At 43.1% G+C, this 24,802-nt stretch overlaps 1 protein-coding gene across 13 annotated transcripts in view; it reads right to left on the reverse strand.

The window, feature by feature from the left end:
- Positions 1–24,564, reverse strand: part of EBF1 (EBF transcription factor 1) — a 279,795-nt gene extending 255,231 nt beyond the window's left edge. For 12 of the 13 annotated variants that reach the window (XM_054389201.1, XM_054389198.1, XM_054389195.1 and 9 more), the window contains exons 1-6: positions 24,431–24,564; positions 22,869–23,025; positions 22,520–22,583; positions 22,204–22,259; positions 12,966–13,039; positions 5,888–5,956 (exon numbers count right to left, since the gene is read on the reverse strand). In XM_054389201.1, coding sequence (XP_054245176.1) covers positions 5,888–5,956; positions 12,966–13,039; positions 22,204–22,259; positions 22,520–22,583; positions 22,869–23,025; positions 24,431–24,564 — 554 coding nt within the window. The remainder of the gene's footprint in view (positions 1–5,887; positions 5,957–12,965; positions 13,040–22,203; positions 22,260–22,519; positions 22,584–22,868; positions 23,026–24,430) is intronic. The other variant, XM_054389196.1, reaches the window with a different exon arrangement.
- Positions 24,565–24,802: the final 238 nt, after the last annotated feature.

Here is a 24,802-nt window from a genome sequence, read left to right on the forward strand (position 1 = left end):
TCATGTGGGAAATGTTTGGGATAATGCTTCTCAGCTGCATCAATCACAACCAAGTCCTCGAGGATGTGTTTCAGTCCCTCCCCTCTCAGAAATGTATGGATTCACAGGCTCCAGAGCTCACACGAAATGCTCAAGGCCAACTTCCACCCATCTGAACACCCGACTTATAGGACCAGAGGCTTTAGGCAGCACAGGCTTAAAAGATAGCCAGGAAGACATATCTGGGCAGTGTTGGGGATAGGCCTCTGCTGCCTAGTTTCTGCTGCCCATGCTCCCTTCCTGCTGGATCAGTAATTCCCACCCAACTCTTGAACAGGCACAACAATGAGGTAGGCACACTCCAGTGCCAGACTTAAGAAAACAGCCAAATATTCTGATCCAGGAGCACTTCTTACCTATGTCTTGAGATCTGTCAGAGAGCATCGTGCTCACCCTCCTGCATGCAAAACCCACTCAAGGGCCCAGGATGAATGGGACCCACAGCTTCCTGCAGCCCCATCCTCAACATGGGAAAGGGAGGATCAGGATGCCTGCACACACACTTCCCCTAACCCCACACAGCCAGGTTTGGGTACCACATATAGTCAGGGGCACCAAGGGTTTGACCAGCACAGGGCAGGAGCTAGGATTCCTGCAAAGGGACCACTGCCAAAGCACCTGGCATCTTCTGCTGCTCTGCTGTGACACCAGTGCTGTGACAAGCCCATGTCCCTATACCCTGGCTGAAGACCAGCTGTGGTGCTGATCTCATCCCCTGCAGCAAAGCAATCATCACCAGCTCCCTCCCAAGCAAAACCAACCTCATCTTCTCACCAACACCTCTCCCAAAGCCTCTTCTATCAGCATGCCTGCACCTCCATCACCCTCCTTCCAGGCACGGAAAGCTACTGCAAAATGCATCAAACGCCACATCTGCCTAACAAGTGTGTTTGTGGGAAGGATGCAGTGAGTGTGATACAGTCCTCTGTGACATTTTTTCACCTGCCTGGTATTTAGGATGAAAAGATGATCAGGCCTGTAAAACACAATCCACTACGTGATGACTTGTAAAGTGGTAAAATGGAGACATTGAAAGTCATTCACGCCTCTTTTCATGTCATTGCACAGTGAAATCCTACCCACAAACATAATTTTTTTTCAGGCTAAAGGCTGGAAGATTTCAAAACCATATGTAGGTAAGTCAGCTCCCCCACAGCCGTGGCAGCTGGGTGTGCTGGGGATGGAGTATATAGAGCCCAGCTGAGCATCCTGTGCTGCAGGTGCTGAGAGCACACAGACCTTTCAAACACTGGGAGCAGGTCATGTATTAAAATATACCTTGGTGCTATCTGATAATAAAATGTAAAATATATTACAGTCTCCAATAGATAGTCCCCACCCCATGGACAGGAGCTCTGATGGCACTGGAAATGCATAAGCCACTTCTTCACAAAGCCAGAAGGAGCCTCATTCCTCAGAAGTCACAACAGAATTAGCACATGAGGAACCTCAACCTACTGCCAGACAAGGACCTGGCAAGAAGAGACTTGGTCATGCCCATGCTGACTGGCCACCTGAGGGCACACAGTCTCATCCAGGGGCAGCTCCAGTACAAAGCCTGTGGACTTACATCACAACTGAAGTTGAAATATCCAAAAGATAGACAGTGGCGAGATTTCTTAAATGGGTCTCATCTGTACTGGTAAAACTCAGCTGTACTAGTAAAACTCAGCAAAGCAAATTTCAGGTCACTCTTACGGGCCTGCTCAAGCACTCTGGGAAGAAGCAAAATTTGGGATGAACCAGCAGTTGCCAGAGGGCTGCTTTCTCCCCTTTTTCCATGCAGCATCACAAGCTGGAGGTAAATGGTATAGATCCTAAATGCTGAGATTTTTCTGCCTCTATATTTGGGATTGTGGTGGTTCTTCCTATTTTATCAGCCAGTAGGACTTCTGTTTACTGGATACAGCCATAAAAGGTAAAGAAGTCCCAGCAGGCATGGGTAACACCATTAGATATTGAGCCTGACAATAGTCAATTGGGTTTAAAAGTTTGGGACAGAATGTCAAGAGAGGAACCTCTATCCTTAACCAAGGAACAATATATAGCCCCACTTTCTCCCCTATGTGACTTTTGTCATTATCATCTTTTCTGATTCTTACAAAGCAAACCTAATTAGGAAGCTCTCTCATTAGTCTTCCAGAAAAATTAGCACAGCTTATGCTAATTACTCCTGTAAAATTTAATAAACTCATTGAAATGGGAATAGTCTAATGAGGTTTTATTTATTGAACTAAGATAACTGTAAGGAAAAAGGTTAGGACACCAGGATATCCAGAGTGGTAATAAAACTACAATTTATTCAATTTCTTCACAGGAATTTTATTGCAAACCTTTTAAATTCAAATATGAGTTACAATTTGAAAGTTAAATCAATCCAGAATTTAATTTAATAACAGGAAGTGCTCTGTGTTTGCTAAAAGTGTGATTACAATACAGGCTGCTACTGCACTTGTAGGAGGAATTGTGCATTTGTATTGTGACAATAATACTCCTTTTAAAATGAGTTCCTGTTCATCAGATCTTCATCTCAACACATGTAACTGGATTAGTGATAAAATATACAGGCTATGCTAAGATGATTCAGACACACACATTTCCACGAAACTTCCTTGAAATGACTGCTCTATCAGCATAATATATTTACTTTGTTCTCCAGAGAAAATTTAGATCACTATATGAGTATAAATTTCTTCAGGCCCCTTGCACTGCTGTATCTGCTTATGCTATAATAAAGCAAAGTACAAAGCAATTTTACAAAGGATAAAGTCATAGCCTCTTTCAAATGCAACTACAGACTTCCATTTTTTCAAAAACCCCCACATTTTGATTAAATTAAAATGTATTATTTACTTTTCACATGCATCTAGGGTTTGAGAAAGAACACAACACATGCAACTTTGAAGTTGCCAAACAGCCTCTTCACCAAGTTTAATAAACCACCACAAAGACGGAGCTCGCTCTATCCCAAGTTTCCCTAGCCTCATCAAAGGGAATTAATCAATCCAAAATAGTATTCCAGCATGTAAGAAGAGGATAGCATTTCCATGTAAGTACATATGTAAAAAAATCCCATGGATAGATTCTATGTTAATTTCTGTGTTAGGTCAGAGTCTGTGGATTCGTGGGATTTGACGCAAGAGTTAGATTAAATCCATAGGCAAGGCTTTATCAGAGTGTAAGGCATGTGGGAGTGCTTCAGCCCAAATGGTAAAGGAATTCTCTAAGCTCACATGCAAATAAAAATAGCTAAATATGGTTTTGCATATCAATTGACATAATAGTTAAAAATTGTGCTCATGGAGAAGTGACAATGGAGTACAACTCAACACATGTTCTGGCTTGTACAGCACTTTTAACATTAGAACAATTTTAAAGGACTCGTTTTAAGGTAAAAATGGCTCCACATAGATCACTTCATCCTTTCCAAACCAAAGGGGGAGAAAAAAAAAATGAATAGGATAAGTGTCACAAGAAACATCACTAAAGCCACTAACTGTATAAAGCACATACTTATTTGGCCTAAATTGTTTGAACTAGCCCCAGCCAAGAAAAGGTTTTAAGTACCCTACTGGGACAGATGCGAAGCGGCAACAATAGAAGCCACACTAATGCAATCCAGGTAACACAATCCTGTTTCAAAAACACAGGGAGGGCTAATTACAGTACTGCTGAGTCAAATTTCTTATACCATTGCAACCCACAGGAACAGGTCAAAATCAAATGTTATTCAAACCACAGTCATATCAACCTTCTGTATCAAAGTCACCATTTAAAACCAAGTGAAAAAACTTAAAAGCTTAACCCATTCACAAGCCAAGCATCACTCAGTGTGGGTGGTGAGGTAGGGTTTGGGCTGTCACCTTTAAATTAAGTTTAGCTCGCATTTTAAAAAATAATCTCCAGAATTGGTACCTTTTGCATGGATTTATGTAAAGACTGATAAACTGATCACAGCTAGGAAGCTAAATCTGGGGGTTTTTCATGTAACTGTCTTCCTCATTTTACAGGAAACATGTAACAGGCAGCATCTCTGGCTTCTGTAATTTAAAATGATTTGCAACTAGCAGTTTTGCATACTAGATAGTTAAACAAAATATTTCTGTAAACCTGCCATTAGCATCTTAACATCTCACTTTCCAGTACAATGAAAAATTCATGTGAATTTTGTAGCTTTCATGTGGCTCAAAATGCCACTCTAACACCGTGTTTATAGTGTTCAACTCTGCAGCATGCTTACAAAATACATCTCTGTACAGATTTCACTGTGGAGTTTTCCCCCTCCCCCTACTTTACCTGGTACTACCTAATGCTCAAGGAAGGTGAGATAGATAGATAGATAGATAGATAGATAGATAGATAGATAGATAGATAGATAGATAGATAGATAGATAGATGATAGATAGATGATAGATGATAGATAAGTAAGTAGGTAGGCAGGTAACAGATAATGGATAGATAGATAGGTAGGTAGGTAGATAGAGAGATAAGTAGGTAGGTAGGTAGATAACAGATAGATAATGGATAGATAGATATATAGATAATTGATAGATAACACATAGATTTATCTTCTGAGATTTAAACATTCTCAGGATTAATTATTATAACTAGTGAAAATATCTGCTATAATCTTCCAATATATGCACTTTCCTACCAGACTCAAGCAAGAACTGTAAATCTGGGAACCTGGGAGAGCACACTGCCAGGCAAGGCTTTGCCATATCCCTGGACAACTCTCTCTACATGTGGCACCCAACACATCAAACCCTCTCCACCTTCTGTCATGAAATGGATGCATTGGCACAGAGGATACTTTATACTTAATACAGCAAACATTAACTCAGACAATAATGGGAGCAGAAACACTATTGTATGCTCTCACCCCTATATGTATATATAGGTAGTTCCCCTCCAGGGTCCCTCTATTCCCCAATCAGTATGAGGGTGGTATTTCTTTCCCCAGCTGATGACAGACACTTTCAGTACTTCCTGGCCATTTAACTCCTCTAGGGTAATGCTGCCTAATAATCTGGTTACCACACATGGCTTTGTACAATGAGTTTGGACAATTAAAATGTAAAAATTACTATTTGGCTACCATTTTGCATAATTTGCAGGCAGAGAAGCTATGTGTGGCTCAGAGAAGCTCAAATAGATGTATGGTACTTTGATGTCAGATTAGCAATATGGATCTGTTTAAAAACACAATAATTATGACAGGCAAAAATTAATTAATGAACTGACAATACAGTCAAAATAGTATTCCAACCAAAGAAAATACCAGGAGGGGAAAAAAAAAAAAAACCTTACTTTGCAGACCTTTTTTTTTTTTTAACTGTTTTTATGCATAAATAAAACCTTAAAATGTAGATGGATTGCATCCAACAGAAATACTGTAGCTAAAAGTGATAATGATTCAAACATTTTTCAAATAAAAGTTAAATATTTATAAGCACCCAACCACATTTCATAAATCACAAACTATTATTATTTTATTCCTGAAGCTTCTCTGGCACAGCATGCGAATTGAGCCGCAGAAAGTCAGAAAGAAAAATCTCCTCTTTATGCACATGAATCAGTTACAAGAAGCGGAGCCCTTCAGAGAGCAGGTCGCTGCCTTATCCTCCATATGGCCCTTCCACGGCAATCGCAATTGCAAAGCACAACTAATTCGGTATCAAAAACAAAATTTCATCCGTATCTACTCCTCATTCTTCCCCATTAGCGACACAGGGCAGGTGTTTCGTTATAATGAGGATGAGGGGAGGGGGAGAGGAAAAAAGAAGGGGAAAAAAAAAAGAAAAAAAAAAAAGGAATAAAAATGGAAGGAAACAATAGCAGTCCTTACCTGTCAATTATCACTGGATCTGATGGAGTCTCATTTCTGTTGCCACAGCTTTTCTTGTCACAACAGCGGCTAGAGAGCAAAAGTGAAAGGATTTAGTGAGACCATTACACTGTAAAATCATCATTACGAACATGGTAGGTTCAAATTGCCAGCTAGAGTTACCGCTCGGTCCCTGCCTGGAAATCACTCAAATGTAGTGGGTCACATATGGGTTAATTACTGTGTTTAACTTCTTGCACAGCTGGTTAGCAACGGAAAATATAAAAAGAGAGGGGGTTTGCCCCTTTCACAAATAATAATTCAAGGATCACTCTAAACAGGGAGACTTGCCTATTTGTAGCCTCTTTTCCGTGGGGTTTAACAGTTGTCCCGCATATGCTCGCACGCAAAATAAGCAGCTTTTTCCCTGCTGAGCCTGGTTTTAACATTTGCTTAATGCTTATGTTACACATCCACAAGATATTGCTGCTTCTACAGAGAGCCAGATTCTCAGCTACTGAGAAACCTCCCCCTGAAATCCGAAAGCACAATTATTCTCTCTCTAAGAAACGCTGTTGTTGATGGAGGAGCTAAAATGCAAGCGCCATCGGTAGCAGCTTCTTTAAGCTCCAGCATGCCTGTTTCCCTAAGTTTTCTGAGCATGTTAATGATCACTGATGCCATGGAGAACACATCTCTGGCGGCTGGTGCCCTGCTTCAGGTCACATACAAAGCAGGCATGTGAAATATAAGCTCTGTCTCCCAAAGCACTGCTCCATTGCTGACCTCCAGGTTGAGATTCTTTTGAACTGAGGTGGCTCATTGTTTCCTAAGAGAAGTTAAATTGTTGTTTGTAATGATTCCTTGTCAGGGGTTATTGTCTATTAAGAGCTATAAATACATGGCAGGTAAGTTCACAGGCAATATATAAGTCTCTGCTCAGGGTGAGAATCCTTCCTGGTGCACCTAGTGTTGTCACTGAGCAGCATGGGTGCTGCCCTGCTCTCCCAAGCAGCTCATCTAAGCTCACCAGACCAAGTCACTGTTATGTAGGTGAGCAAAGCCTCAGGCTTTCAGCCACCTGCCTGCCCTAGGGAGGAGACACACATCCAGTAACGAAGGCTGTTGTTTGTTGAAGTCCCTTAACAGAAAATTCCCCACTGAAGTCAAGGCTCCAAGGAATTAAATAAATAAATACGTAAAATAAAATAAAATAAAACAAAATATATAAAATTAAATATATAAAATAAAATATAAAATAAAATAGCACCTGGTCTTACCAAGCTCTCCTTGGTACCCAGGGACCTGTTGGATAACGCTTGGCCAGCTCCTGTGAGTAAGGTCTGCAGGGACCCCATCCCATGGTGGCAGTAAGTGACAGGCAGTGAGGACCACCTTGTTTGCTCTCCCTGGCCAAACCTAAGTGCACCCCTCCATTCAAAAAACTTCCTGGTAAACCTCAACCATGTGCAACCAAGTCTTTGAAAACCACCACGTTTGTTCCAAAAGGCATCTCAGGGACCTACATATCACCCTTATTTCAGCAACTGGCTAGTAGGAGCCAGCATTGCTCACATTCCCACTCAGATGAACTATTTTCTTTTCCCCAGAAGGTGGAAGAATATCAGGACAGGAAGAAGCCCTCAGAAGTGCCACACTATATAAATAGCCCTGTTGGGAGTATGACAAAGGTTCTCTTGTGTTGCTGAACAATAGAGTGAATACTATACAGTTACCCACCAAGATTAGCAATAAAGCAACTAACCACACTAAAGATAACAAAAAAAAGGGGGCCTTTTACAAAAACAGCCTGTTTAAAAATGGGTTTTAAAAAAAAAAATAATAATTTTGTTTTCAAAGAGAGGAAAATACATAATTCTTTTCACCGCAGAAAGCTTCAAGGCAACTATTCAGGACCGAAACTTTTCACAGTTAACACATGTGTGGTATCTTCATTTCGGTGGAAGTTACATTGTTTGGGGATTGCCAAAAAAAACTGCTTAATTTTACAGCACAATACCACAATTGATCCACCAGAAAATACAAGAGCCTTGGCACTCAGAAAGTAGGAAAATTTAGGAAGGAATAAAATATGCTGTAGGTAAATAGTCATGTGGCCATTCAGGGGGCTTTTTTGCCTATAAAAGGACTTGTCTTTGGAGTGCAGCTAGAATGTGTGGGGTGAGAAAATTTACCCACAAACAAGGCAATAAAAACTGCTAATCATTTTTAAATGATTAAAATGTAATTAGAAACAGAGTTGGCACAAGTTAAGACAATGCAGTTCTTATGACTGAAGTGAATCAGGGCTAGTCCTGACATTCTCACAGCAGACTGGAGGGACAGAAATTGCCTCACTTACTTAGGCAAGCAAAGGTTCCCAGGCTCCCAGTACAAGATAGGCAGATACCACCACCCATGCACCACTAGGCTCGGAGGCCAGCACCTTCCTGGGGCACTAACCCAGCAGGAGAGGCATCTGCAGGGGCCCAGAGATGGGACGCCTCAGTCTCATCTCCTGCCATGAGCAGGATGGAGTCAGGCACTGGCCAACAGGGACAACTCATCTTGGAGAGCTGGGAAAGGCCCCACTACTCATTGGGTGGGGCCTTCATTTGGATAGGAGTCCCAAGAGTGCACCCCAATAATCCCAAGTAATACTGAGACCTCACCCCAGTTTGAAGGTGATGTGGGAGAGGCGCACAACTGGCACATCTCAGTGTCTGGTGGCTGCATGGCCTGAAAGGAGGATCCAGATGTTCTACATGTTCTAGACAATTATTTTTTACACCTCAGCCTGTCTTTTGCACTCTTCCCCCAGTAGCAAAATCCGAGGCCTTGTCTACCCTAGAATTCAAATATGAACCCCAGAGAATTAAAATATCACACAAACTCTGAGTTTGAAACCTCGTTGCATGTCACAAGAAGTGCTTTTAATTCAACTTGCCTCAAAAGCTTTGGCTTTTAGTGCCTACTTAACACTTAGAAATAAGTTCCTAAATATTCAGTACCCTTTCTCCTCTCCCTGAAGGAATTTTAAAATTCCCAGGAGGTTCTCCAAGTCACCCAGAAACCCTCCAGCTCCCAGTAAAGCTCTGTGAAAGTGCAGGGAGAGGCAGTGAGTGCTAGCTCCTTGCAGCCAGGAGGATAACGACTTGTTCTTACTGTACCTCCATGACAACTCTCCCCAAATGGGAAAGGAGACACAGCTCAGGCACAGTGTCACATTGGCCCACAAAAAAAAGCCCTCAAAACTTGATTTGTTTTTGAAAGAAGTAGTCCTTGAAGGTAATGCAATCTCTATTGCCAGCACAACCTCCTCCAGCTCCTACACCTCATCTCTATCTACCCCACGTTTCCCTCTCCTGTTTCCATCCTTGCCATCCCCAGGGCTTATGCCCAAGTCCCACAGCATCCCCATCCTGCCCCTTCGCAAACCTCCCCATCCTCTGGCCATCACAACTCTCAGCTTTGGTTGCTGCCTTTGTCCTCACTCCAACCCTCTGGAGACCTGCTGCCCTCCTGCCCTCTTGCTCCATACGTTCCCTGCAGTGGAACATCTCTACCCTACACTGTCTGGCCCTGCTGAAGTGGTGCAATGCGGAAGATGGCCTCTTGTCCCTACTCTGGTGTGGTGGGCAGGAGCATCACTCATGAGAGGAGCCCTGCTTTGTTTATCTGCACACAAGGTTTCTGCAGGGACAAGGAACAATGAGAAATTATGGGGCGGTGGCAAGCGGCCAGCACCAATGCGACTTTCCAATCATTTACTGCAAGGCTCTAACAAGTCGTTAGCAAGCCCATGTGGGAGATTTTGCTCAAGTCAGGTAGCCTTCATCCTGTAGATGATGTGGTCAGAACAACCCCTGCCCTAAACGGGCTCCTCACCCCAAGGCATGGAGGTGTGAGAGCCTCTGACCAGAACAGCTGTAAGATTTTATTTTGTAGAGACAAAACCCATATTTTACTCCAACCTCATTCTCAGAAATCACTGAACCATTTTAGCTGAAACTTTCCAAAGAAAGTCAGCCTGAGGCTGACACCCTGCAAAGGACATTTCAGCCAGAACAGTTTAAGTTTGGCAAAGCTGTAAGCCACTGAAGGTTTCATAATGGAAATTGTTGAGGCAATATTAACTATAGATGTCCCTCCCCATGCTGCCTACAATACTAATAAATTCCACTGAGGCTGTGAATTCTCCCCAGCTATTAACATTTTCGCCAGCAGTGTAGATTTTTATATTTGACAAAACACAATGAAATCCTTTGAAATAAACAGCCACCTGAAGCAAACCTCAGCTCCACTTTCCTATCACAGCCAGGACTCTCCTATACATTTGAATTCTTTGTCTTACCCGTGCCAGAGTTGTAGTATACTATAAATACCCAGCTTTGTCACATAAATGCAAAGTTTTATTGTGCAGTTAGCCTTGATAGAAAGCACTGCTGAAAGTTGTTTAGAAATTAAATATCTAAAACAAGCTATTTTAAAATACAGAGCCCTCACTATTTCATGTCTGAAATGAAGAAATTTCATCTTAGGCAGAGCAAGCTGTCTTTCACACCATATGGCTAATGGTAGTGCATAGCAATTAGCTGGGCTGATTAATGGGGAACAGACTCTAATTTTATGCTTATAATTGAGGCTGCATTTGCACCCCTGGTGCAAATTCAGCACATCCCAACTTCCACTTACAACAGGCAAGAAATCAAGAGAAACAGAGAGAGATTTTTTTTTTCCCCTTCTAGACCCCTAAAGAGCATCAGATTTGCAATTTAAAAGAGTGTTAGCAGCACAATGGATGACAGATTTGTGCAATAGGGTCAAGCGGCCTGGTAAACAAACAGCACCCTCTTACACATGTATAGGCAGAGAAGGAAATGGGTAATATCTAATATGAGCTGCAGGAAATCTGAATATGTCTCCTGACCCCATCAGGCACACAGCATTTGTCTACCATGGTCAGATAATTTACTTCTTTTTTTTTTTTTTCCTACCCCTCCACCTTATGGTTATGAAACAAGGACTAGCAGTAAACAATGAGAAAAAGTCTAAACCTCCTGATGCTGTGGATTTTAACAGCAAAGAAAATGTAAACTGTTTTACTAAAGGGAAATGCTGCACATCTTTCCACATTCCCAGAACAGAAATAATTTTGTCTCAGTCAAAGTATATTGAATGGCCATAAATCTTTGATGCGGGTACTTGCCTTTCTGGTTAAAACTCAGCCTTCTACATAAACTTTCATTTTACTTCTAACTCTACATTTTTTAAGTAGTTGTAAGAAAATTAATACCTTAAAGGAGGTGATTCTTACTTCTGATGGCTCTGAGTGGCAGGTATATGCAATTCCTACCTCAAAACCTTGACATTTAAGAATCAGGTGGACACGTCACCCGGGACCAACAGAAAATTCAGACCCTGACACTGCAGACACTTGAGCATGTGCTTAATTTTACTCACGTGAACAGTGCCACTGTTTTAATAGACTATTACAGGAGAAAAGCAAAGTACACACTTCAGCCTTATCAGGTCAGGGGCCTCATGTAATATTTCCATGAATTGTTCTTAGCTAGGTATCTAGTGTGAAAGTGGTGCTAATTAGGTCAATGAATTTTAGGGCAATTATGAGTTGTCAGTGAGACTGGGTTTCCATTTGGAAAGGGAGAACTGGCCAGGAGTCCTCAGCAAAGCAATGCTGCAGCTCCCAACAGCAGCAAAAGCTTAGGCGCCTATGGAAGTACCTGTCTGCTCTGATCAGTCTTGGGTTTCCTGAAAGATGTCAAACCTACTGAATGAAGCAGCCTTGAAAACTAATGCATGGAAACTAAAATTCCCGAAATCCTTCAAGGAAGAATTTGGGGTGCAGCATGGGGTTCTTTCCAGGCCGACAAAGCACAGAGAACAGCTCCTTCACTGTCAGAGAAAAGCATTGCCTTCTCAAGCAGGGTTTTATCAGAGTGGAACTGCCATGGGGGACAAAACATGCAGATTGCCAAGGATGAAAAGAAAGAAAAAAATAAGAAAGAAAAAAAAATTTTAAAAAATCAACTGGAAGAGAAGTTTCCATCTTTTTGTCTAAGACTCTCCCCCATCAGGAAACCCTCATGCAAGTTTATTCTCTTAGAAGTGGGTACTAGCTTTTACCCTCAAGTTACTCCTTTTTAGTTAATGTGTTTTGTAAAAGCTACAACACATGCAATGGCATTTTTACAGTTTTAAAACAACTGATTGTAACAATGAGCTTATGCAAGAATGCCTCGTCTTCCACCAGGCAATTATTTTCTGCCATCGAATAACATGTAACAAATGATTTTTTTCAGACATGCAAAAAACACCCACTGACTTTAATGAGACTGCAAGGTCAAGCTCTCCTAGATATTGGAGGGTTCTGCAAGAAGATGCTGTCTTCTCTGCAGTAAAAAAGGAAGTAGCAGAGGCTTCACCTAGTTCAACCAGCCAGAAAAGAGAAGGAAACGCTGGCAGAAGTACAACATTTGGGTGAGAAGATATTTGACTGTCCTGGATTTAAGTGACCAGCACCAAACAGCCATGTTTAGAGAAAGAGAACACAGGGCAGAGCCAAATCTACACAGAGGAGTTTAAAGAAAATCAGCAAGATGACATCTTTTGGGTGGAGGGCTATCACCTGATCTGCTCTGGCCAAGCAGCAACCTTGCATGAGCAGCAACCAGGACAAAACAAACCTTCAGACCTCAAGTCTTAATGCAAAAAAAAAAAAAAAAAAAAAATTACTCTTTTGCAATTTTACCAAGCAGGTTTTGTTGGGAATTGGGGACAAAGACATTTTTGCTAGAAGACTAATTGACTGTCAGTTTTGGTGAGGAGACCTCTTGTGGGCTAGGCTGTCTAAATGAAAACCAGCAGCGTTCTGTTAAGAATCTTTATAAATAATTGAAAACTAGTGTGACGACTGAGCCCTTGCTGCTAATTACACACACTGAACTGTGTTATTTTGGGATTGTTTAATGCAAGAAAGATAAATTTAAGTCTGAAAATAGCTGCAGGTTCAACCTAGATTTTGAGAGACACGTTCATCTTCTCATGGCTAATTAACTGGAAGCGGGGTAGTTCTTACCTGCACATTATTTCATGCGTGAGCAGAACTCGGCACATTTCTGGGTTCTTGTCTTGGCCTTCATATACTATTGCCTAGAAACAAAACACATTTTTAGCTGTGCATCAAGTTGAGTTTGGAGAGAATAAAAAAGCAACACCGTAACCAAAAGGCGCGGCTGGAGTTGCAAGCCAAGTTGCCAGCTAAAGAGACTATGTCTTCACCAAACCTGCTCCAAGACTTGAGCTTGGAAAACAACACAAGCTGAGTACAGCTAAATTCCCTCCTCTCTGTTGCACACCTCTCAAGCGGTGTGTAGGATGAGGTTTTTTAGTAGTCAAGACAACCACAATTTTCTTTTCAATTCAGAATAAAATATAAACCTAAAAGCGTTAGAAGAAGAAAAAAAAAAAGGAAGAAAGAAAGCAAAAAAGAAAAAACACACCACAGCAAGGCTTGGCACACTTTGGGTCCTATTCATTAAAAAAAAAAGGAAAGACAGAAAAGAGAGAGCTCATGTATTTTTAATTACAAAAGCTGCACAGCCCAGGCATTTTCCTGGTAGCTCCTGAGAAAGCGTCTGGGCCTGATTCTCCCCTTAAACCTCATGATCCACCGCTTTCCAAAAAGCAGCTCTGGAGTTACAGGGATATAAATAAGTGAGAAGCAGGCCCTACCAGAGCAGAGCATACCAAAACAAAGAGAGGATCAACCAGCTTGAGAAATTTGACTCTGAGATAGCACAGGGAGAATCCTCTAAGTTAAAAGTGTGGAGAGCGTATTCGCAATTTAAGAAGAGTCTGTGCCTGCAGTGCTCCCAGCAGCAGAACCAGCACACGGGTGAGGGATCAGCGTTACACACTAACTAGGTTAGCGCTCACAGCCCGCTCAGTACAAGATTCCCATCTGATCAGAACAGACTTATGTTTTCTAACCACCCCTGGTCCCAAGCACCAACCCCCCAGCAGCAAAACAAGAATGAAAAGAAGTTGCTTTTGCAACAGCATCTGTTGATAGCACTGAGGTTTCTAAATCTTTTAGAGACCCAGCTGGGGAGGGACCACCATATCTGCATCTGATCATCAGCTCTACCCTTGGCTTTGCTGTGACCTTTTCAGTCTCTAAAATACAGAGTTAAAGATTAAAAATTGGAGGGAAAATAAACTCAGCAGATAAAATGACATCTGATATGGGCATCCTTAAAGTTAATGATAAAATAGCTATTGAAAATAGGGAACAAAACTATGCTATATGGATGAAATACGTTTTATGGAATGAGAAGTGCGGGAAATACTGAGGGGAAAAAAAAGTTATCTTAATGTATAAAGTGAGATCACATGAGCTGCTTTCCCCATCCTTACAAATATAATCCACCAAGGGTAAGAGGTGTTGTACCTGCAAAAAGGACACTGATCTCCAAACCCACACATCTAAAGAAGCATGAGCCAATTTTTTTACACCATTTTCATGCAGTGCAGTATTCATATATGTATTGTAAAATTATTTCATGATTCCATAAACAATATCAGGAATGGGCTGTGTTATCCCTGTTAGTTTGTTGAGGTTTTCTTCATTTTGGTTTTGCCATGTGCATTCCCCTAAAACCTGAGAGACAGTGGAGGTTTTTTTTTCACTAATGAGATAAAACAGAGGTCACTGGTGTCACTGCAACTAGCAGATACAGAGTTTCACCTGACTCCTGCCCCCTCATTCCCCCCATTAAGGCACAAAACCTGTGAACCTGGCACTCGTATAAAGGGGACGCAAAAGTTGTCACAGGACACATGTAAATTCCTCACAGCAAAGACATCACCAAACCCCCCCTGATCTTAGCTGGGACTCCATATCCCTGCTCGTTGCTGGTCCCCACCTTGAGGTACCTCCACATTCATGACAGAGCTACAGATGGTTTGCAAGTAGCCTTGGAAGACGGCAATACAATGATGTGTGTTACATTGGGAGGTGGAACACATTTAGACCACCTTAATTTCTATGCATTGAAGGGGAGGATAGGGAGAAACTTCCTCCAGCCTAAACAGGGAATCAAAGCTGACACCCAATGGGGCAGTCAGTGTGGACATCATAAAGACTTCCACCTGGCAGTGAGATAGGTTAGGCAAAAGAGAAGCTAATGGCATAATTAGTACTTAATAATTAAAGAATAACCTGCCTCTGAGGGTGTAAAGCAATGGGCAATGGGCAGATGTACCCCCCAGGCCTTTCATGGAACAAACACTTTCAGTTCCCATTCACCTCTAGACCATCCCAGCATGACAAGGGGGAAATAGTGTTGGAGAGAAGACTGCTGGGCTTGGCGCATTCAACTCAGATCTTCAAATCTTAAAATCAATTTACCCAGTATGGACTATCTTGTTGACAGTGAAGCCAAGGAAACACTAGAAGTGACAAACCAGAACACAAAACGTGCTTTCTTTTTCCCCCCCTCCCCTTTCTCCCTCTTCTCTTCCCGCTGCTATGCTTACTTAACCTCCAGGTACCCGCTTAAATAACTCAACTAAATAGCAATAATGAACGGGCAGAGTCAACACTGTGGTACATAATCACCTTGTCTGTTGTGTTTAGCATCAGTGATCCCTTCTTTGCGTGCATGACATTCTTCTGCCTTCCTCTACATTAAGGGTTTGCTTTTCACTTTATTTGCATTCAATTACTGACGTTGCACCCATGCACATTTTGTTTTCTCCCCATTAAGCGCAGATACTCCTGCGTACCCTATTCCTGTAGGAATTCCTAGGAAATTCTAGGAAGCAGAAGGAACAGCTGAGTTCATTTCTGAGCAGCTCATCCTCAACTCCCATTCCTACGTCCCAATTTGCTTGTGTGAACGGGTGTGTAAAGCACCAACTGCTTACTTCCATGAATCGCTGCCCGAGAGCATGACAGATACTCCAGCGCCTTGCAAACCGCGCTGCTCTAAAGCACTAATTCAACAATTAGCTTCAAAAAGGAAACAGGAACTGCTAAAGTTTCAGATCGTTATAGCTGCCAGAAGCATGTTTTACAGGAAGGGTCTCCAGTGTTAGTGTTGTGAAGATCTTGAAAGGTAAGATTTGAAAAGTTATTCCTTTAACAAATATATCATAATACTCTTTTTTAGTTATTGTAAATTCAGGGTTTAAAAGAGAGGGATTGCGGCAGGATTCCTTTCTGCACTAACATCGTCGTGATTTTGTCAAACAGGGATTGCGTTAATGAGCGATAAAGTGAAAGTTACAGTGTATACACTTAGACCACAGCAGAGCTAAAAATAAGCCTGCAAATACACATCAGGGTTGCACAACAAAACACCAGCAAAGGAAATGCAAAATTATAGACTTGGGGAGGAGGGGAAGTTGGGGGGGGGGTGTATTTTTATTTATTTTGTGCAGTTTTAACTCAGTCTTATTTCATGAGCATTCCAAAATCACTTTTCTTCTCCTGAACAACTTAAATATTTCTCCACAAAATTCGTCTTCCATTTTGTAAGCTATTAGTACCCAAGTAACCTCTCTACAAGAAGTCTCAGTGAGTGACGATCACTCGTGCACAGACGGATTTCAAAATCAGACCCCGAAAATTAGTGTCAAAAATATAAGACTTCTTCGACTTCTTCACTTCCATTTAAATAAAGCTGCATTAAAAGTTAAATCAAATGCAATTCATTGCTTGCCAACAAGTAAAAATTACCAAACTGACCACATCACAGTCATTTCTGGACGACAAGTGCACCCAACAATTCAGTTAAACTTTTCAGTTAAAAAAAAATTAGAAAAATAATAATTTTAAAGGAAAATTAAAAGGGAGGAGCGTAATATAAAAGTCAAGACTACAGTTCCCGCTTAATTTACTTTTTCCCCAATAAAGGCAGCAGGAGAAAGCAGTAAAAGAGTTGATGAATCGGTTTGAAAAATATAGAGTCGGCTTTGTCCTTAACTATTCCTGAATAAATCCAGATTTATGCTGGTACAACTGAGGGCAGAATCATCTCATGGTGTCAGTTGCCAGTCAAGCAATCCTGCTTTCTGAACTGGACGAAAAACAATCTTGAAGGAATGAGATCATGGTCATTATATGATTCAGTTATGTCATGGCCTTGATTTTAAAAGAGTAAGAGAAGGAGAGAAATCATTGACATGCAGCTAAATTCACTCGCCTTCAAATTTCTCATCTGTTCCAGAAAACAAACTATCTCCTTCATTGAAATAAAGGAGAAAGAAAAACTCATTAAAACGAGGGTCCTTTCGAAAACAGTACTAAAATGATTTGGAATGACGTGTACAACCGTACACACTGAGAGAAAATAAAATCCCGGCCCCACCGAATTCAATAGGAGCTTTGCAATTGACTTCAGATGGGCCAGAATTTCACCCAGAGAGGATTAGGCTTGTATCCACTATGTATCTACACATAAAATACTGTGAATTACATTTATTTGGCTCTGAACACTTAACCCTTAATTACTCAAGTTTTCATCCCTTCCCCAGGCAAAATTTTGACTCATCCTGGTAAGGTTTATCCCAGACAGGCAGCACAGTGCTGGGTCCCAGAGCGAGGACAGTTAGTTCTTGCTGCGTCTCTCAATGCACAATTCAGAAGCATCTAATTATTTTATCCAGTCTCCCTCTGCCTTTGATGCACAGCCTGCTTATCGACGTATTCACACAAATTAAATAAATTTCTCTCTCCTAATATGTTCATTTTTAATGGTTTTCAAACATTCACATGGAAACAGCTCTAGCGTAAATATCCCAGAACAAATGGCTGTATATTATACAGGAGGGAGCAGTTGGGCTGCCAGACTGGGAATGCACCAGGCCATCTGGCTCAGGCAGTCTCTCCAAAATCCTCAGCTTTGTTTTCACCCTCAGACTCCAAACAACACATTTTCCACTGTGATGAGTTTACATTTTCCCAAACACAGGTCCTGATCATGCATGCAAATTCCAAACTTCTCCGTTCCTCTCTGTACAAGAAAATTAAAATCACCTGCACTCCTGACAGCTCACCAAAGGCACAAGAAAGCTGCTAAAATCTGGTGCAATGTAAACTTTCCCCGTCACAGGGGCTAGGGTTTGTTTTATGTTTGTGTGAAATTTCTCCGAGGCTGCTGAGGCTCCTCTGAACTTATTGATAACATTTTTTTTTTCCCATGCGTGTAGCTGCCAGAGAAGGGCCCTGCTAGGCACAGAATAGAGAGTTGATCAAATATCTGCAGACATCAGAGAATGATAGAGAAGTCAACAGAAAAAAAAAATTGCATCCAGAGGTAAAGCACAGGGGAAAAAAAAAAAAAGGCAAGATGTAAACAGAGCCTAAGTCTGAAGGAAAGATTTTTGACTCATGAGGACTCTTAGCAATAGACAATAGCTATCATGCAAAACTTATGATTTCAAAGATGCCTGAGCCGTATTAGCATCCGTTATATCTTATGGATGAGAATGGCTGAAGGAAAAATGGGTGGGGAACAAGTATTTCAGATTTATTTCCTCCATCTTTCCTAACAGTGAAATATCTCAGCTTTATGAAAATACAGCTGAAGAGAAGGCATCTCTTCTCTGTAAATACATTCAAATGCTTACACTTGCCTAAAAACTCCCTTTTTATTAGGGCAGACATATCTCACGTTTTGCAGGCGATTTCAAAATACATCATTGTTAAAGGCAGACCCACGGCGCTAGGAGCTGCTGCTTTACGGAAAGCAACAGCTATAAAGTTTGGGATCCTACAGGGTTTTGAACGCATTAGGAATGTGATCCCAACATAAAATGAGGTGCCAAGATAACATGAAAGAAAATGTAATTAAGGCAGCATTGACAGCGAAGTCGTCGTGCTAACTGAAAAGAACTTCTCTGCTCAGTATTTGCCATTGCCACATGACGAGGCCACATTTTGGAAATGGAGCAAGACCCTTCAAAGACGTCCTTCCCATCTTACCCAACACTTCTCTATGGCCACCACCAAAGGCCAAGCATGTTATCCTGAACATAACTGGAAACAATGGACTCTGAGACTAACCCTGCCTGGGTTTCCCATTTGGAAGCCCAAGCTATCAAGGAATGTGCATGCAGCCATGCAGCAGAAGCTCATGTCTTGGGGCAGCTCATGCATAGTTTATACCTAGACCCCAGATCTGCCCTGGGATGTAGTTTGCAACAAAACTCTTCGTTACTTCCGCAATGCCACCCTCCAGCACTGTTTCTCATACTGCATCACAGCTGATGGAGAACATACACACATACACCAGGACACACAGATCCCCACATGCCCCCTCGGACAGAACTTTGGTCATGAGTTTTTCAGTTGGGCACAGCCAACTGAAAACCCCTGACTTAGCCAACAAACAAACCCCTGAATTACTCAGACCAAGAACTCTATAGAAGCAGGCACAGCTACTATTTATTACTCACAGAACATCCAGCACAGTGAAGCCCTGTCTGCCTGCCTACCTGCTGGTATAATGCTTGCTACTAATGGGACGTTTATGTTAAATCTATGAGTAGCAATCCTGTGTACAGAAACCTAGGACTGATTTCCAGAAGGGATTTTATTTTATCTTACCTAATGTAATATTATCTGTAACAGTACAAAACCTTGCAATTTATAACTGTGAGACAAAGAGAATACATTTAAATCTGATGTGTCCACAGCATCAAAAAATATATATTATTTAATATACAAGAAGAGCCACAGATACTTCCCTGTGTGATCTGAGGAATGTAACTCATTCAAGCTTTGCTTCTGTGGGATTTTTAATTTGCCACCAGAAACCTCAGAGTAGCTGTAATTTCAGGCTGGGAATTCACAATTATTGAGTGTGTGAATGTGTGTGTGAGTATGAAGAAGGTACTCGCCAGCTGAAACATGTACGCTTCTGCAACAGTTTCATTTAAAAGTAATCATTTCATTATCCAATTTGTTCTGAGCGTCATGCATTAAAATACTACACCTTCAAGTAGACTGACAATATATATTTAACTTTCATTAAAAATTAAAGAATTTTCAGACAGTCTTTGCAATATTTAATTACAGTTTGATGATTTGAAAGTTACTTGAGAATCTTCTATATAATTCACTGCCGTAAAACATAAATGATATATTCAGCTTCTGTCATGTGTCGTACTTTGCTCCCTAATAAGCACTCAGTCACCACTCTGAAATAATCTCACTTTTAAAAAGAAAGAATTTTAAAAAGGAGAACAGGGAGAATTTAGCCCCTTTCCCCTCTCCCTCCTCCACCCCAAAAAAATACAGAGCGGCACATGTCACAGTGTTGACATGACAATGCCCCATTTTTCATAAGCAGTTATACTCATGCCTAAAGAAATTATACTCATGAACTTAATATGTAAGCAAACATGTTTGTGTCTAAAATAACCTTTCCTCCCCGTTTTCTAACCTAAGTTCAGAGAGCTTTTGTTCTCAAATCCTTGCTTTTCAACTCCATTGCACTTTCCCCAAAAATCTGTAATTTGCACTAACTTTGTTTTTGTAAGACTTCCTGAAATCAGGCAGGGTTTTTTTCTTCTTCATTGTGAATGTGCTTTAAAGCTACATGGTAGGTTTTACAAATAAACTGTATCTTGGGGGATTTTTTTTTCCCCTTTCTCTCAAAAGACCCTCTGATGACTTGATAATAATGAGAGACCAAGAGGTCAAACAGTGCCTTAGGATGAACTCTTCATATGCAAGATGCCTTTGTTAAGAAAATTATTTTGAATCCACTGCCCTACATGAGTTCAGGGCTTTGTTTTCAACAGGATTATGAACAGAGGCTTTTGCATTTCCGTAATGATAGGAAAGCTATTTAAAGATAATATTTATTGATAGACTCTCTCATACAGTCTACAGTGCAATACATAAGCTCCTAAAGGACTAAAAAGAGTTCATATATCAGGAAGATTTTGTTACTTTTAATACTAACCAACCAATTAGTGCCTGAAAACCAAGGAATGACAGTAAATGCTTCCAAGACTTGTTATGAAGAAGAGACTGTTGCTGCTGTTTTAATTCCTACAGGGAATGGGCTCTAGTTTAACAGATTTCAGATGCACAGTGGATCCTCTAGTAAAATTCATCCAAGTTCCTTTTTCCTTTTCTTTTTTTTTTTTTTTCTGTTGAAAGACAGTCTTCAATTGCAGGAAAAGATGTTTTGGGACCATCAAAGAGAGTTTTCTAAAACAAACTCAGCCCTTAGAGCTTTATGTTTTGCTGCAGAAAAGAAACCCAAACACAAGCCAAGAGATTTTTCCCTACAGAAAACATACGGGGACTGACTTTTCCTATGGGTACAAAAAAGAACTTAGTGTTTTTCCTAAATAAAATGTAAGAATTGTCTTTAACAAGCAAAACAGATTAGGAGGGGGAAAACATATCTCAAGGATTAAAAGGTTTAAAATCAATCCCAAGTATTTCAAAGAACTGTATTACAAGAGAATAATACTGGACAGAAACTGAATAAAAAGCTAAAGTAACAAATTTTTAAAAAATAAAAGAAAAAAGAAAGAAAAGAAAAGATGTGTTCAGACAGTTTCTCTGTAAAGATACTGTTTTCATTCAGGCAAGTGTTTTTACAGGTAGATACTCTTATTATTACTCGGTTTGGGAAGCACAACCACAAGCTTAAAACGAGGGTCAGTTCAGTGACAAGCTCTGCTGTCCTACACCTTCCCTACAGCCCGAGCTCGCCGCTCCCTGTGCCACGTTTCGGGGGCTGTTCCGACACGCAAAGTCCCACAATTCGATCGCTCCTCCGGTAAACCCCAGACCCAGCGGCAGCGCTAATCAAGAACGGGCAAACACAGCCCCGCGCCTCAGCCGCGGCTTCTGCTGCCGGCGCTCGGTGGGCTGGGGAGGGGGGTGGAGGGGCGCGGAGGTTAATTCTTATTAATTTAAATGGCAAAACCAGCCCCAGGCCAGGTTAGAACGGCTGGAGGTGTCCTCTGTACTTTTCGGAGCTCCCAAGCCCGCTGGCTGGTAGGGTCCGGCGAGGACCCTCCGCACTGCCCCAACGCCGGGGTCAGTCCCTGTGGCTCGGCCCTGCAGTCCCCGGCTCTGCGCGGGTGCGCAGCGGAGAGTGCGGCCATGCCCCGCGAGAGGCGGCAGCCCCTTTCCCGCCGGGAGGGAGCCGCTCCGCGCCGCGGCGGGGGCGGGTTTCGTCTCCGCGGGCCGCCCCGACCGCTGCCCAGGGCCGCCCCGACGATTGCCATATTCCAAGCACACCCCGCCTCATCCTCCTCCGCGGGCGTCCCGCAACACCTACCTGTTTGGTCATGGAGTCGATGAGTCGAACGTAGAAATCCTGCTCCGTCCTGATCCCTGAAACAAGGCAGAGGGGTGAGGAGCGGGCCCTGCCGGCGACAGCGACCTGGGGCTTGCCGGAGGGCTCAGGACCCCCCGACGGGGTCGCCCGTGTTCCAGCATTGCCGGCCGCAGCCGGGCTGTGCCCAGGCACCAAGCGCAGGGATGCGCAGAGCGGAGCGTAGCCGGGGCAGCGGCTCCACGGCCTCCAGTAGGCTTCCCAGCCGAGGAAGCAGCGGGGGGTGGTGAGGCTGACCCCGGGGGCTTCTGGCCCTTACCATTGCTGTAGAGCAGCTGCAGGCGGTAGTGGATCCCGTTGTTGGTCTTTTCACTGTTGGCTTCCTGAAGTCAAAGAGGACACGGGAGGCCAAGGGTAAAGGAGGAAAAAAAAAATATATCATATGAAGCTTCTCCATCACTCGCACACCGGGTGCCCCCAGGGTTGAACAGTGCAGCTCTCAGCTCACTTCTCTGCCCCAGGGAGATCATGGAAGACCCCCATCCCAGGTCCCCTCCGGGACAGGGAAATAGAAAGGCGCCTGGGAGACGGCGGTGGGTCCCGGGACAAGCCAGTGCCGCGGGCCCGGGAGAGGCGGCCGAGACCCCGCGGGGCGCCGAGCTACTCACCTTCTCCTTCTCCACGAAGCCCACGAAAGCAGTACGCTCGATCTCCACGGGCTGCCCCTGCCGGTCGTACAGAGCCAGGACGAAGTGGAAAAAGTTGGACTTCCTCAGGTTGGAAGGAGGCTGCTTCTCGAAGTGAGCCCGGGCCAGACCCACTCCGCTGGGACCAGAAAGAAGCGGATTAGTGGCAGCCCCAGCGTTGCGGCCTCACAGCCCCCGCAACCCCCACCCTCCTCAAGCCGGTTCCTGGGCCCGTATCTTCTCCCGCCGGGACTCAGCTGAGCTCCCCTGGGGCTGAACATCCCCCTCCTCCCCCGAGCCGTCCCGGGGCTCGTGCTCCAGCACAGCCACGCCAAAAGCCCGAGTACACCAAATCGGACACCATCCTGCCCTGAGACGAGCCTGAAACGCCAAGCAGCCCCCACGACACCCACCAACCCTCCCCGGAGGCCGTGTCCGCTCGCAGCCGGCCCTGCATAGCGGAGGAGCCGCGCTCAGAGCCGCCGGAGCGTTGCCCCGCGGACCGGCATCGGTCCTGCCACTTCTCAAACTCGGCTCGAAGCTGTCACCCAAGCAGCGCCCATGTGCCTTATCTTTCAGTTTCAGTCCTGCAAGCCTTTCCCCCCCGCGGCGGGGTGGTGGGTAAACAGCGCGACGGCAGCCGAGGAGACAACTTGAAATATTTCAGGGTTGTCCCTGCAGAAACTTTCCTTTCCTTAGAGGGCTCCAAAGGGAGGGGTGCGGGGCGAGGTGGGAGACACCGGGAGATGTCAACATTAAACTTCTTCGCTGATGCCGGCTCCGGGGCTCAGGCTGCGAATCCGGCATCAGAGTTTGATTGTTTGGGTTTGGGGGTTGTTTTGGTTTGTTTTTTTAACATGGGGAAGAAGATGGGAAGAAGAAGAAATAGGAGAGAAAGCGAAGCTGAACACAGCTTCACCAAATCCGCCACCTATTTGAAGCTATTTCTTTTTAAAAATCCAAGATAAGTGGCAGAGGTTTTACAAAGGGGCTTCGAATTTAATTTCTCCTCAAGAAAGCTTTGCAAAACTCCCTGGTTATCGGAGGAGAAGAAGAGAGACTGCTGATTCTGACAAGGATAAGGAAGCGAGGTAGCGAAATATACTTTGGATACATCCGTGCAGAACTCACTGCTTATCGAAGAAGGAAAGTGTCATTTGGAGATCTTAAGACGAAATCAGCAGCAAACATAGTTTTGATAACTCCTTCCTCCGCATAAACACAAGGAGCTCAAGAGATTAAAACTCACCTATTCCTACCCAGCGAAACTCGCCGCTTGCAGCATTATTATTATTATTATTATTATTATTATTATTATTATTATTATTATTATTATTATTAATGTCATTCCTACGGAGCAAGAAGAATAAATATTTAACTGGCAACACCAACACGAAACTCACTGCTGTTAGCAGAGCTCCAAAGCTAGCTTTTTGTTGGCTCAGGGGTGAAAGGCGCTGCCCGCCCGCGGGGAGCCTCGCTGGAGGCGGCGTGTGCCCCGGGGCGCGGAGCGAGGCGTGGAGCGGGGCGCGGAACCTGCCTACCTCTGAGCGGCCGTGCTGGCGTCCAGGACGCCAGCTCCCTGCATCCACGTCCGCACTGCGTTCATCCCCGCGCCGAGGGGTTCTTCCTTCATGCTGCTCCCACTCCGCTGGATGCTTTCCTGAATCCCAAACATGAATCAGAAACAACAAGCGCAAATCTTCCTTCTTTACTCAAAAAAAAAAAAAAAGTGATAAAATCGCCAAGCAGACTCTTATGTATGGGGCTTCTCTCTCCCTTTCTCTTTTTTTTTTTTTTTTGTCTTTCTGCAGCTGATATCTGGAATCAAAGCAAGTCAGAGAAAGCAAACACAGGCACGCAGGTTAAAAAAAAAATATTAAAAATCCAAAAGCAATCAGAGCCCGGTTTTGTTG

This window comes from Indicator indicator, chromosome 18, assembly GCF_027791375.1.
Source record: "Indicator indicator isolate 239-I01 chromosome 18, UM_Iind_1.1, whole genome shotgun sequence".
NCBI lineage: Eukaryota > Metazoa > Chordata > Aves > Piciformes > Indicatoridae > Indicator > Indicator indicator.